This window comes from Coenobita brevimanus, chromosome 93 (assembly GCF_032717465.1).
Source record: "Coenobita brevimanus isolate Jiangsu-jjx chromosome 93, ASM3271746v2, whole genome shotgun sequence".
Lineage (NCBI taxonomy): Eukaryota > Metazoa > Arthropoda > Malacostraca > Decapoda > Coenobitidae > Coenobita > Coenobita brevimanus.
Window position 1 is genome coordinate 29,470,000 of NC_137046.1, and position 16,058 is coordinate 29,486,057.

Below are 16,058 nucleotides of genomic sequence, written 5' to 3' on the forward strand. Positions count from 1 at the left end.
AACAGAACATCTTATTACATAACTGGAGGATGGCATAATGAGCTCTTCTTATTCAGAAATATTCTACACATAAAACTGCAATTGTATAGAAAAGCTGAATGGGAAGATTCTGAAAACTTTACATCTCAAAGGCTTAACATGATCTGAACTAACCTTACAGATGTCCGGTTCAGTGGCTACAAGATTGAGAAACCGTGTCATGGCCACCTTGCCATCCAGTAGACCTTCATCCATGTTCATATCCAGTATCTGTGCACCATTTTCCACCTGTGAATATAGGACTCAATGACCTATCTGTCCATATTATAAAAAAAAAAAAAAATCTGCATGTACTGATAATGTATCTGCCAACAGTCACTATGGTAACCTTTATTCTTATTTCAAGTGGGTATGAAGCCACTCACCATCCACTCACTCGATGTAGTGCTGCTCTTGGATGCCTGCCCTTTCCTCTCTTCTTTCATTCCTTCTTCTTCTGTCTTCCTTTCTCTCATTCTTTCCTCTTCCTTCTATCTATAGGTGTCTCTACACTTAGTGACAAGCCAAATTGTTTCCCGTACACCACAAAACCATCTGCCATGCTGGATGGTAACCATATAACCAAATTATGGCGCCTTGTGGTTTAGTGGGAAATTAATGCACTCCAATCAGACTGAGCCAGTGTAGGTTTATATCCATGGGGTGGTTAGGATCTGTTGCTCACATAATGCCACTCAGAGATCAGTTAAGGCTGGTCACTTGATGTCAAGACCAACTTGCCTAGCCCCCGGCTCCTCATGGGGCAACACTGGATCAGATGATGAATGAATGAATGAATGAATGAATGAAACCTAAGGATATCTGGCTACTTTGGTCAGAATATTCCCAGTGGTGTTTTGTTCACATAAACAATGAAGCTGAAGATTTTCCTTCATGACTAAATGAGCAGAGTATACTCAGTGTGGTGCATGTAGCCATCTTGGCTACTTTATAGCGACAGAAAGGCATTTCTTTTGCATTTGTACCTTCTGACAGTTCTGAATATCAAAAGACTAGATTTAATCTGCTTGGTGACTATCACATGCCAATAAATCCAAGATGATTATTTTCTGGATACTGCAGCATACTTAACCATGGAAGTCAATAGGCAGAGCGAAGTTCACACACTTACTGCATATGTCAAGTTTCATAACAAAAGGTGGATTGGTAATCAAGATTCAACTCCCTCTGTATATGTGTGTGTGTATGTGTGTGTGTGTGTGTGTGTGTGTGTGTGTGTGTGTGTGTGTGTGTGTGTGTGTGTGTGTGTGTTGTACCTATGGTAGGACAAATCTAAACTGGCGGCTAGGGTGGGGCACGAAGCTCTGTACAGTGTTGCCAAGTTTTCCATACGCGCGTTGCCCCCCCCCCCTCTCTCTCTCTCCTGGGGGAGATGTGCGTCACCCTGGGGACTTTTGTTTCTTTTATGAGTGACTTATAAACTTATGCTTTCATTTCTTTATTTTTTTATTAAACCTAATTATATTTAAAAATATTATTGTTTTACATTTGTCGCCAGATGACCTCACTGGTGCAGCGCCATGATTTTTCATTCAATCACTCTCTCCCTCCTTCCTTCCCTCCCTTTCTCCATCCCTCAACACCTCCCCTGGCCTGCCTCCCCCCCCCTTTCTCTCTCTCTCTCTATCTCTATCTCTCTCTCTCTCTCTCTCATCTATGGTGTTTTAGGATACATTCTGGTTATTTTCTTTTACATTATATTGTACATATTGTAAATTTGACTTCATTTCCACACCACCCAGGAGGTAAGAACACAAAGTGACACGAGGAGGCTCTGGCCGGGTTAGCCTGGGTCTGTGTGAGTATTGCCGCTCACAAGGGTTCAATGTATTATTTTTTCTTTCACTAAGAAATTGGCATATTTTTACTTATATTCCTGCACATTATCTTATAATCATAATTGTGACATTATTACCCACCCCAGAAATACGGTAAAAGCCAATAAAAGTGACTACATTTTTCTTTAGCAACGTTGTAAAATATTTATGCCACGTTTCTGTATTGCCGTATAAATATTTCATGCATAATAAGTTTACTGTTCTATTATATTTTATAATACACACATTAACAGTGTATTCATATGTGTTTATCTTATTTGTGATGCCTTTTACATATATAACAGCCATTTCACATCGCGGGTTTGGGAAATATAGCAACACTGTACAGAGGGTCGCGCCACACCCTAGCCGCCAGTTTAGATTTGTACCACCATAGTTGTATTTATCTAGTATCAATATACTGGATCTGAGCTATGCTTACACTATCCTGTCACCATATCTATGACCATCCAATCAATTTTTGAGCACACACTGTTCCAAATATCAATGCTTCTATTAACCCACCCAGTCCCGCTGACGTACAGCCGACAGCAGAAGTTCGTCCCTCTTAGCGTGCGTGATACGAGCCTGTTGATCTGGTAACACTGTATGAGATAGAGTTGTCAGGTACGCTTTAAATGGCTAATATTAAAGAAATGTGTTCGGAGATAAGAACACATTCCCTAATGATAATATTAATTTGTAGCAGGTGGGATAATGTTATTGTGAAATGTTTGACATTGGTGTATGAAGATTCTTCGTTACGGACACAGACGCCTAGGATTACTTGGACTGGACTGATGTTGCCAGCAAGTATTATATGAAATATTATAGAACGATTGCAGTCTTAAAGGTGAGGTTGCAAGAAAACACTAATTACGATGTCAGTTACACACTAAACAAACACAGAAACTGACAGTCCGTGTTTCGCCAGTATGCGGTTTAGTTTTACAAGTTAAATCACTTCCTTTTCCGACCTCTCTCCCCACCCGTCTCTTCTCTTCCTAGTCATGCTCTGCCATCATCCACGTTTTATCGTTAATGCTGAATACCGTATGTCTGTAGATAAACTGTGAGAAACAATATAAAAGTGTCAAATGAGCTTCATTTCCTCCTCCATCGCTTGAAATGTTATCCATGACTTGAATATAAATGTTAGTAACATGAATAAATCATCACTGTGGTGGTTAGGAGACATTACTCGTCACATTATATAACATTTATATAACCATCGTTAATACAGTGCTCCAAATACACTCCCTCTCCACCCCCTTGCCGTCTCCTCCCCTCCCCCTTCCACTGTCTCCATCACTTCTCCCCCCTCCCTTCCCCCCCTCTACCAGTACCCCTTGTTTCTCTCCCTCAACACCCCCAACCCTTCCCAACGATTTCATGTAACTGACTCTGCTTCTGTTTACCTCCCTGACTAGATCGGTTCTTCCTAATTTGAATACAGTTATTACCATTTACAGGACTTTGAGTCTTAATTGTAATGACATTATAAACACAATACTCGTGCATGTTATATTGCCAACTGTATTACACACAAGTAACCAAATTACTTACATAACAATAATATGTCCATCGTAACTATCAGTGTTCAATACCATCCCCCCCTTGTGGATTCCTTCCCTCCTCGCCTCCTTCCCGCTTTCTGTATCCCTCACTCCTCCCTTCACATTATAACATATTTATCTGTGTCCCAGCTTGTAATATATGTAATCCCTTCCCTCACCCAAAGTATTCCTGCTTCCATAATCCCCTCCCCCCCCACACATTGTGTTCCGCACTAAAGTGAGACCTATGAGATACGTCTACTTATCTATAATTTAAAACAATATGCCATCGACATACTTTGATCTGAACTCTCTCAACGCATGATCTTACAAGGTCAGAGAATGCAGTCAGCAAGATTATCCCTATCATTCCATTCCCATTGCTGCATTGCATGGTTAGAACAAAAGGTAACGGCATGGCTGTCCATCAGCGCCCTGAACATCAGTTCTGCAACTGCCGAAATTATCGATACAGGAGTGACAAGGACTCGGATGGATAGGAAGCGAACCTTTACCATAATTAACCCTTACACCGCGACAATCTCATACTTCCACTTACAGCTGCCTGCTGTCCGGGCTCATGACAAGCATATTCCGATAAGGGCTTAATCTACTCATCCAGAGGGGTATAATCCCCCTTCATCGTATATTACGATGATTATGGTAGCCAAATGTATGAGGATACAGCTTTTGTGACTATCATCTATTTTGCTATATTTAATCGTAACTGAAGATCTACAAATTATCACCAAGAATACTGACAGTACTTTTAAGAAAATATTTTCTTTGGTGAAAAGAAGGACGTTTGTGCTTCATATTTTATGTATGTTGGGATTTATAAAATAAGTGTAAGCAAGATATTAATGGCTAGAGGAGGAGAAATAAAATGATCATTAAACTGAGGCACTGACTGCCGTCCTTTGAACAGTTAATGCCTCTTGACCGCCATTGTCACGGTCATTATAATATTACACATTAGGATACTATACAAAAACATGACCCAAACATCGTTATGTTGTTCGATTCCCGAGACAAAAATGAAAAAGGGAGAGAAAAAGACATTTGAAATGACAAGGGAGAGAAGTTGGGCAGGGTCAATACAATAACACGGTGGGGAGGGATTCGGAGTGTTGCAGGCTAGAAACAAAGGTTACTGGAAATGGGGGCGGAGGGAGGGGGGAGAAGTGATGGAAACAGTGGAAGGGGGAGGGGAGGAGATGGCGAGGGGGTGGAGAGGGAGTGTATTTTGGGCACTGTAAGAACGATAGTTAGGTAAGTGTTACATAAATGATGACGAGAAATGTCTCCTAACCACCACAGTGACTATTTATTCATGTTACTAACATTTATATTCAAGTCACTGATAACAATTCAAGCGATGGAGGAAAAGAAGCTCACTGACACTTTTATATTATTTCCCACAGTTTACCTACAGACATACGATTTTCAACATTAACGATAAAACGTGGATGATGGCAAAGCATGACTTGGAAGAGGAGAGACGGGTGGGGAGAGAGGTCGGAAAGGGAAGTGACTTAACTTATAAAACAAAATCGCATACTGGCGAAACACGAACTGGCAGTTTCTGTGTTTGTTTAGTGTGTAACTGACATCGTAATTAGTGTTTTCTTGCAACCTCACCTTTAAGACTGCAATCGTTCTATAATATTTCATATAATACTTGCTGGCAACATCAGTCCAGTCCAAGTAATCCTAGGCGTCTGTGTCCGTAACGAAGAATCTTCATACACCAATGTCAAACATTTCACAATAACTTTATTATCCCACCTGCTGCAAATTAATATTATCATTAGAGAATGTGTTCTTATCTCCGAACACATTTCTTTAATATTAGCCATTTAAAGCGTACCTGACAACTCTATCTCATACAGTGTTACCAGATCAACAGGCTCGTATCACGCATGCTAAGAGGGACGAACTTCTGCTGTCGGCTGTACATATGCACCCAAACGTTTTGTCACTGTGACTCCCGTTGGCATTTATAAACACGCTGCAATTACAAGGTCTGTCATTTGCACATTTTTCAAAGTTTGCAGGTGTTTCTAGTACGTATAAGCAGGACACCTTCCTCTACCTGAGGCCAGGCAGGGACAATGCCTTACCCCACGTGACCTCCCTCCCCCCTACACGCCATTGTCTCGGCAACTCACCAGTTACCAGTGACCTGGCCAGTAAAGACATAGCATGCAACGGTATGAAATTCAAGGTGAGAGTGATTCCCCAATCGATGACAATGTGGAGGACAAAGTTTACGTGGCATTAGAGGATGAAACGTGCAGAAGTGATGAGCAGGTAACATCGCCAAAGAAGGTGAGGTATGTTGATGTGTTCGGTGAGTGAAACAACGCTTATATCACCTATATTACCGTTTGAAAACCAATATACTCTTGTACTACATATAAATTCGTACGAAATAAAAAAATATCTACCTACTCTGAGTGGTTTGGAATAGTTACCAATCCCACAGAAAACGTCTTCTCTGAAGCCTAGCTCAAGAGAACAAGGTACCAGGTGTGGGGAGGGTCACTGTATCGGGCATTTCTAAGCTCAGGTGAGCACTTTCTCTCTGAATTTTTGATGTTTCTCATAAAAAGTGGAGGTTTTAGCTCCCCCCCCCCCCAAAAAAAAAAAAAAAAAAAATCTGCTGGGATTGGGGGAGCTCACTGGTGAAAAATCTGCTGGGATGCAGTGGGTTAAGGAACTAAAACTTCTTTTTTTTTACATCATACAGACATCTACTTATCTCTTATTTTCATATCCTCTTGCCCTTCCACTGTTTTTCACAAACAGATCCTCTCTACCTACTTTTTCTAGTCCTTATACTTCATTACATATCATACTTTAGTGTAGTGGTACTCTATTTTTAGGGTAGCTCTACACTAAGTGGCAAGCCAAATAATTTCCTGTAAACCAGGAAATCATTTACAACAGTGGGTGGTAACCTTATAACCAACCAACATGTGTTTCCTACGTGACAACAAGTAGGTTGGCGGTGGGTTAGTGCCCCTCCCCGGAAAACAGCTAACTAAAAATATGAACAAGAAGCCTCAGACCAGGACTGACCAAAAGGTGACGACTGCGGACCGAACAAAGGACATGGTACAAATAGCTACATGGAATGTAAGGGGTGCAAATGATGAGGTGAAAGAAAGAGAGATTGTTCAGGTGCTTGAGGATGGATTAACTAAAACTAAATGGAGAGGTGAGACTGCAAAAGAATGGGAGAATGAATGGGGTATATGCACGGGAATGGGTGAGAATGAGGGGCCAAAACAAGGAGTGTGTACTGTGGTGAGTAACAGATGGAAGGAGAATATAAGAGAGTATGGATCAGTTGGCTCAAGGATTGTGTGGGTAAGATTGAAAGTTGGACTACATATGTGGGCAATTGTGTGCGAGTATACACCAACGCAAGATCGTGCAACCACAGTGACAGAAGAGTTCTGGACAAATGTGGAAATGAGCATGGAAAAGTCTGAAAAGAATGAGAGTGTTTTTGATTGGAGATATGAATGGAAAAGTAGGGAATGTGAAGGTGGATGGAGTAGTTGGTGAGTGGGGTGTGTCTGCATAAATGGATGAGAATGGCAGTGCTTTAGTGGATATTTGTGGCAGGAGGGGGTTGTTGATAGCCAATACCCTCTTCAGGCACAAAATGATCTACACGTATACATGGCAAGTGATGAGAAGGGTGGGTGGTGAACTGAATGAACGGAAGGCAATGATTGATTATGTCTGAGTGGATGAAAGGATGAGAAGGTGTGTAATGGATGCAAGAGTATATAGGGGTTGAGGGAGTGGACTTTCTGACCAACACTTGGTGGTGGTCAAAGTCCAAATGAAATGGAAAAACAGAAGAAGGGAAGGACACAAGGATGTAGTTCATACAAGGAGGGTGGAAAGGTTACAAGAGCATGGGAAAAGGGCAGAATATAAGAGGGAAGTGGAGGAATGATTGGGTAAATATGGATTGGAGCAGATAGGGGACGTGGAAGGTGTGTGCAGGATATTCACAGAAGAAATCTGCGCAGCATGTGAGGTGGTGTGTGGAGTGAAGAGAAGATGAAAGGGGGTGCAGGGAACAGCATGATGGAATGAAGAGGTGAAACAGGCTGTGGCACAAAAAAAGAAAGCATATACCGGTAGTGAGTGGATGAGAAACAGAGGCACGGAAAAAGTTGAGAGACGGAAGAGAGAGGTGAAAGTTGAGAGACGGAAGAGAGAGTTATACGTAGAATGGAAGAGAGAGGTGAGAAGATTAGTAAGAGAGAGTAAGAAGTGAGTGGATGAGGAATTTGGAAGGAATTTGAGTGTAAAGTGGAGGGAATGTAAGAAAATGTTCTGGAAAGAGGTGAAGTGAGTTAGACAGGGTGCCACAGAAGTTAGCTGGGGAGTGAAAGATAAAAATGGTAGACTACTAGTGCAGAAGGGAGAAAAAGTGAGCAAATGGAGAGAACACTTTAAGGAATTGTTGAACATAGAGAATGAAAGTAATGCGAGTATAAGTGGATGGGGAATGGCTGGGAGAAGGAGGGAGGTGAGAATACAGGAAGAAATCAGTAGGATGGAAGCTGTGGAAGCAATGAAGAAAGTTAAAATGGGGAAAGCCCCAGGAATTATTGGAATGTGTGGGGAACTGCTAAAGCATGGGGAAGAGATAGTATGGTGGTACCACTCTAAATTGGCGGTTTGGGTGGGGCACGAACCTCTGTACAGTGTTGCCACGTTTTCCATAACCACAATGCCTCTCTCTCTCTCCTGGGGGTAGATGTGCGTCACCCTAGGGAATTTTGTTTCTTTTATGTGTCTTACAAACTTGTGCTTTCATTTCTTTTATTTTGTTTTTTATTATATTATTGTTTTACATATGGCGGTAGATGACCTCGGTGTTGCGGCATCTTGATTTTTTTTTCATTCAATCATTCTCACCCTCCTTCCTTCCCTCCCTTCATCTTTCCCTCAGCTTGACAATGCACTCAACACTGCCCCTGGCCTGCCTTCTCTCTCTCTCTCTCTCTCTCTCTCTCTCCTGGGGGGAGATGTGCAACACCTTTGGGAATTTTGTTTCTTTTATGAGTGACTTATAAACTTGTGCTTTCATTTCTTTATTTTGTTTTTATTATATCTAATTATATTTAAAAATATTATTGTTTTACATATGGCGCCAGATGACCTCATTGTTGTGGCGCCATGATTTGTTTTCATTCAATCACTCTCTCCCTCCTTCCTTCCCTCCCTTCCTCCATCTCTCACTCAGCTGCATTCAACATTGCCCCTGGTCTGCCTTCCCCCCCCCCTCTCTCTCTCTCTTGTCTGTGGTATTTTAGGATACATTTTGATTATTTTCTTTTACGTTATAATGTACATATTGTAAATTTGACTTTATTTCCACACAGTGATAGGACGAAGCTCTGGCCAGGTCGGACTGGGTGTGTGTGAGTGTTGCCGCTCACGAGGGTTCAGTGAGTTATTTTTTCTTTTACTAAGAAATTGGCATATTTTTACTTATATTCCTGCACATTATCTTATAATCATAATTGTGACATTATTACCCACCCCAGAAATACGGTAACAGCCAATAAAAGTGACTCCTTTTTTTTTTTTAGCAACACTGTAAAATATTTATGTCACGTTTCTGTACTGCCGTATAAATATTTTACGCATAATAAGTTTAGTGTTCCTTCATATATTATAATACACACGTTACCATTGTATTCTTATGTGTTTATCTTATTGTGATGCCTTTTACACATATCAGAGCCGTTCACATTGCAGGAATGGAACACGTGGCACCACTGTACAGATGTTCGTGCCCCTCCCAAACCGCCAGTTTAGAGTGGTACCACCATAGTAGAATGGAAGTGGAAAATGTGCAGATTGGCCTGGGAGGAAGGCAGAGTCCCAGAGGATTGGAAGTCAGGTATAATTATTCTCCTGTACAAAGGAAAAGGGGAAAAGAGGTATGTCTTCTTAGTGTAACAGGAAAAGTATATGGTAAGACACTTATTGACAGAGTCTGGGAAATAACAGAGGAATTAGTTGGAGAAGAACAGGGAGGTTTTAGGAAGGGAAGAGATTGTGTAGACCAGATATTCATTCTTAGATCTTTAGTGAAGTTTCTAGAGATGGGAAAGAAGTTGTATGCGGCCCTCATGGATTTGGAGAAAGCATATGACAGGGTGGATCGACAAGGATTGTGTAAAGTACAAATATATACAGTTGATGGGAAGTTGTTGAAGGCCATGAAGAGTATATATGAGAGTGCTAAGGCTGCAGTGCGTGTGGATAGTGAATTTTTCTATTTAAAGTTTGGATTGAAACAAGGATGTGTCAAGTCTCCATGGATGTTCAATCTGTATGTCGATGGGGTTATAAAAGAGATACAAGGTAGGGCAGTGGATGTTTGAGCAGCCCTAGTGAGAGAGGGCCATGTTTGGAAACTCCCTGTACTGTTGTTTGCAGATGATACTGTGTTGTTAAGTGAGGACGAAGGGGAACTGCAACACTTGGTGGATGAGTTTGGGAGTGTGTGTAAGAAACGGAATCTAAAGGTGAATGTAGGGAAGAAAAGAGTAAAGTTATGGTCTTCGAGAGAAGTGGAGTCAGTGAATGTACAGTGAGGTTGGGTGAGGGGGAAATGGAAAATGTGAGTGTGTTTAAGTACTTGGGTAGTGTGATATAGAGGATGAAGTGCTTGAAAGGGTACAACAAGAAAGAAAGGTTGCTGGTTCCTTGAAAGCAGTGATAAGAAACACGGAAGTGAGTATGGATGTGAAAAAGTTACTACATGACATTATTGTGATACCAACTCTAACGTATGGAAGTGAAGCTTGGGCCTTGCTGGAGGGACACAAGTCGAGAGTGAAAGCAGTGGAAATGAGTTATTTGAGAGGAGCATGTGGAGTCGCATAGGGGGACAGACTAACAAATAAGGAAGTGGTGTGGATGTGGATGTGATAGGAAGCATTAGGAGACACACACTGAGGTGGTTTGGCCATGTGGAGAGGATGAAGAGTGACACTGACGAGGAGAATGTATGTGAGTGAGGTGGAGGGGGGGAGAGGGAGGGGAAGGCCAAGGATGAGATGGAGGGATGGAGTGGAGAGGTATATGAGAGAGAGGGGTGTGAGCTGGGAGCAGGGCAATGAAATGGCAGGGGACAGGGCAACATGGAGGCAATTTTTTGTGGCCACCCCTTATGGGATTATGGCATCTGGCAATAGATAGATAGATAGATATATCATAATCACATCTCTTCTCTCTTTCTTTTCACTTAAGGTTGGTAATTTCAGTTTCTCCATGTATGACAACTCTCTCAAGCTTATCATCATCCTTGTGGTCATCCACTGTACTTCTCCAGTTTCTTAACATATTTCTTTAAATAAAATGATTTTACCACAGTTGCCTATGCTAATCTGTCATATCATCAACACTTTTCTTCCTCAACCTTTCCTCCTCCACATAATTAAAAGGAACTCTTGTACTGGCTTTCTGTCTTTATATGCCTTTCAAATGATCCTGCTTTTGTTTTTCTGGTGATAGGTCATCCTGTACAGTAACTCTAAGGTTTTTCTCATTTTGCTTCACTAATCCTTTCTGAGTGGTAAGTGTTGGCATCCATCATCCACTCACTGGATGCTGCCTACTTCTTTCCTCACTTCAATCAATCTGTGTCTACCCTCCTCTTCTTCTACTTCTCTCTTTCCTTCCTGTAACTTTTTAATTTAGCAAATATCTCATGATAATTTCTGCTGTCCCTTTAATCACTTTTGCATCTACACACGCATTACCACTACTTTCAGCTCACCAGTACAATGCCATTCATACAAGCTTTCTGGCGTATCTCTCAGTTATCACGTTCTACTCTTTTCATTACTTTACACATCTCTGTAAGTACCTCACCAACACCTACTGTCTTCTCATTCCTCAACTTCACACCACTTTTCACTTCTGTTAATGTCACATTCTTAGGGAACACTAATATTTTAGTATCAGTCGGCACAGTAATATCTGATAAAATACAATAGTATCCATGTAGAAAATTTAACCTATATGGTATTACTTAAATGCTAAAAGAAATGGAAGATTCCAGTAATCCTATAATAAGGTGACCAGAGTCCCGCTTTTAGGCGGGACAGTCCCGCTTTTTGGACGTCCGTCCCGCATTTTTACTTGTGACTAGAATGTCCCACTTTTTCAGCAAATTATCTTAATTGTCCCGCTTTTAGAAACTTACTATAGGATTAGATATAACATGACCTTCTTTTATGATATGAGGATGAATTAGTTAAATTATGCATAATCCTAACCAAATGAAATACCGAAATACTGTATTAATATAAAATCTGTAATGCTCACTAGCTGGTAACTTTGGTCGACCCATTCACTGTATCGTACGGTATGTTCGGAGTTCGTAGGATACGTTAGTGTTTGATTTGCAGCCTCAGTCTGTGTAGCGCAGCAGCGGTCGCTGTCACATTAGTCAATATCTATCTGCGGAGATATCTATCTATCTATATATCTATATCTATATTTATTTATCTATCTATCACTATCTATCTATCTCTATCTATATATATATAATATATATATATATATATATATATATATATATATATATATAGACACACACACACACACACACACACACACACACAGACACACACACACGCTCGCGTGCGTCCCACTTTTAGCTCCAATAAATCTGGTCACCTTATCCTGTAACAAAATCACAGATCATATTCACCTGAGCTTTGGCTATGCTGAGTGCATCTTCATACTGGCCATTCTTGATAAGGCGGCAGAACTGTCGGGAGCCAGCAACATTGCACCTTTCACCTGGAAATACAACATTATACAGTAAAAGGATATTACTATTTATTCTATTTATCATCCAAAATCCTTATTACACCATTAGAAATACAGGGACCCAGGGCTATGCTACTCAGTCTGGATGTTTTGGTGTGTAACCATTAGCTCTCTCTTGAGTGGCAACATGTGAGAAATAAACTATAACCACAATGCAGACATGAACCCTTATGGGACACAACCAGTAGGAGCATATAAACTGACCAAACCACCACTGATCATCTGGTTATATGGTTACCAGTACTAGTAGTAACAGCAGTGACCCCATCATTTGAAATATGAACCTGATGGACTGAAGGCTGGTTACCCATCTCTAGAGTCCCGATCACCCTTTCAGGTGACAGGGAGGGAGTTGAGGAGCATCTATATAACTAAGCAACAAAGCCAACTTGCTACACCAATGCTATCTCATGAAAGTATCCCACTCCAGTAGCCTGGTACCCATTCAGTCATGTCAATGGTTTCTTGGGCTAAAAGAAGCCATCTGGGGTCTCACTTAGTGTAGATTATCCTGAAGGTAGCTCTACATCAAGTAAATTGGATGGTGGGTGCTCTGACTATATACTGGTGTGTATATATATACAGTCAAGCTGCCTATGGCATGGACTTCTATGGTACAGTTTTCTATGACATGACAAGGTGCCAGAACAAAAAAAAGAAAAAAAAAAAAAGAACCACACTCATAAAATACCTATGGTGCAGGGGCATGGCAAGGTTTGAAATGCGCTCCTTGCCTCAGAACCCCCAACCCTACCCCTTCGACTTTAGCACTATCTTCGTTGGCGTTAAGTACGTTCAGAAATTTATGCCCTTAAAGTCCTTTATTATTTATTGTTTAGTGTTTAATTTGTGTGTAAAACATGCATTGATTGACTGCTTGATTGTGTGCATGTGTAAAATGGGGGAAAATGGGGAAATGTGTGGTGAAAAGGGGACTCTGTGTGAACATCCAGAACCAAATTCCATTTTTCCCATAAGTTTAGTTATTTGTACGGCACGGTTTTCTATGGTGTGGGTTTGTTCCAGAACCAATTAGCCATGCCTTAGGCAACTTTACCGTGTATATGCATGTACAGTATATATGTATTTCCATCTATCTAGCTACATATATATATATATATATGTACACAGTGCTCGACAAAAGTATTAAGCGCCCTGCATCCCTCCTACGAAACAAACCTTTCAACATTGAAAAAACATGTAAATAATGCATTATATTTACCTTTAATGCTTGGTAGGGTATCCTTTGCGCTTCTTCATGGACCTGAGATGTCATGGAAGTGAAAGGGCGAGGTTCCTCAGGTGCCGGGGTGATATACTTGCCCAGGACTCACGAATGGCTGCGTCCAGCTTAGGCAGAGAGCTCACATCCTTCCCTTGGAGATTCTTCTTTACGAGGTACCAGAGGTTTTCTATCGGGTTGAGGTCTGGGCTATTGCCTGGCCAGTCTTTCATGAAGGAGACCTCGCAGTCACGAAGCCAGTTGGTGATTGATTTGGCTTTATGAGCAGGTGCACCGTCCTGCTGAAACACTCGTGCACCTGTGAGCTCGAAGGACTCAGGTAAATGATCACAAAGAAGCTCCAGGTAAACGTCCTGATTCACTCTGCAGTTCTTGGGAAGCACAACAAGCTTCCCCAAACCCTTCCCAGAGAAACAACCCCATACCATAAGTGAGTCAGCGTATTTAACTGTGCTCTCCACTTAACGGGGGCTTGGGGCTTCATTTGCTCGGGACTTGTCTTGGAAAGATCATATTACATCTCTTGTAAAATCTGCTTCCAAGCGATTGGGTGTGCTAAGCCAACTCCATTCCTTCTTTACCCCCGCACAATTGTTGACTCTATACAGGGGTTTTATCCGCTCCTGTGTGGAGTACAACTCTCACGTATGGGGAGGCTCCCCACATACAGCTCTTCTCAATAGGGTGGAGTCAAAGGCTTTTCGTCTCATTAACTCTCCCCCTCTTACTGACTCCCTTCAACCTCTGTCTCTTCGCCACAATGCTGCATCTTTATCTCTTTTCTATCGCTACCTCAATGGTCACTGTACCTCTGAACTGTCTTCATGTATTCCTTCACTTTTACGACGGGTGCGTAGCACCCATCTAGCAGCAAACTCTCACCCCTCTTCTGTCCAAATCTCTAATGCGAGAGTTAACCGTTACTCCCAGTCCTTCATTTATGCAACAGGCCAACTCTGGAACTGTCTCCCTCTGTCTGTATTTCCTGCTTCCAATGATCTCCACTCTTTCAAACGCAATGTGTCCAGGCATCTAGAAATGAATGGATCTTGAATTTGGCTCTCTCTTGTATTTTATTTTTCTCTTGGAAGGAACAGTATTGCGGGCTCATTGCCTTTGGTTCCTTCTTCCTCACATTAAAAAAAAAAAAAAAAAAAAAAAAAAAAAAAAAAAAAGCGGGTCACTACCTCTGTGCCAGTACACGCGCGCTCCTCAATTACAGGTAACACTAAACGTTGCCTCATCAGACCACAACACTGACAACCATTGGTCCTCACCTCAGTTATGGTACTTGTTAGCAAAGGCAAGCCTACGAAGTCGCTGGTAACGTGTAAGAAGAGGCTTTCTCACAGGCCTGTGACTTATGTAACCAAGTTCACGGACTCTTTGAGACACCGTGCGCACTGAAACCTCACCAAACACTTCTGGGTTGCTATCCTTAATTTTCCTTGCACTCACATGAGGACTAGACTCCACTGCACGTTTTAACACATTAACAGACATCGGGGAAGTTTTCCTGGGCCTACCAGACCGCGGTTTCTTTGTTGGAATGTCACCACTGTTTTCCACTCGAAAACAGGCACACCACCTCCGCACTGTCGATCAGGCCACACCAACCAAATCACTAATTTCCTTCGTGGGGTGGCCTGCCTCCTTTTGAGCAATGATCTGTGATATGATTTCACTCGAAAGTTCACAGGTAGGGGCCATAACAAAGTGGCGAAAAACAAAACACCGCAGGACACTAGGTAAAAAGTAGCGCAAGAAGAGAGGGAGGAGCGGCAGAGTTCCTCTCTCTCATGCAGCCTGTAGGCAACTGAGGCGGCAGCCAACCAGCGCGCAGTAAGGCCTCAGGCTGCCGTGACGTCATGTTAGAGGCCCAAACATCTGACTCAATTTTTAGTATAAAAAAAGTGTGATTCTTTTTTTGCCAAAAGTATTGCACGCCCTGACATAGGCGCTCGATACTTTTGACAAGCACTGCATATACAGTAAACCCTCATTATACAATGGGGTTCCGTTCCTGAAAACCCCATCGTAAAGCAATCCATCGTTTAGCAATCCCATTATAACATGGAGTCAATGGGGATACGTTCCCAGACGTGCCTAAACTCTCACATACACACACCTTAGCACTCACATACATGAAATATCCTTATGTTAAAACATTTAAAGTAACACATTAATAGTGAATACAGAGAAAAAAGTATGAAAACTACAGTATACAGTAGATCTTACCTTTACTGAAGCAAGCAACTGTTGTTTATGTGGTTCCTAGACAATTCGCCATGAAGTCAACAATTCGTCATCATAATATGGACGTTCCCCGTCAGGACATTTCACCGTCATTTTATAAACATACTTATTACTGATTAACTGATACTTTAATAACTAATTCTCAGGGGGATCTATCAAAGTCTGTTTTCATTCAATAGCATTGGCTTTGGATATCATTTGTACGTTGCACTTTTAGACAATATTTAACTTGTTTCTACCTTGCTGTAATTGACTTTG

At 41.6% G+C, this 16,058-nt stretch overlaps 1 protein-coding gene across 2 annotated transcripts in view; it reads right to left on the reverse strand.

The window, feature by feature from the left end:
• LOC145412627 (methionine synthase-like) overlaps positions 1 to 16,058 on the reverse strand; it is a 419,211-nt gene that overhangs the window by 252,624 nt on the left and 150,529 nt on the right. For both annotated transcript variants that reach the window (XM_080282544.1, XM_080282543.1), the window contains exons 9-10: positions 12,180 to 12,271; positions 154 to 267 (exon numbers count right to left, since the gene is read on the reverse strand). In XM_080282544.1, the coding sequence (XP_080138670.1) occupies positions 154 to 267; positions 12,180 to 12,271 (206 nt within the window). The remainder of the gene's footprint in view (positions 1 to 153; positions 268 to 12,179; positions 12,272 to 16,058) is intronic.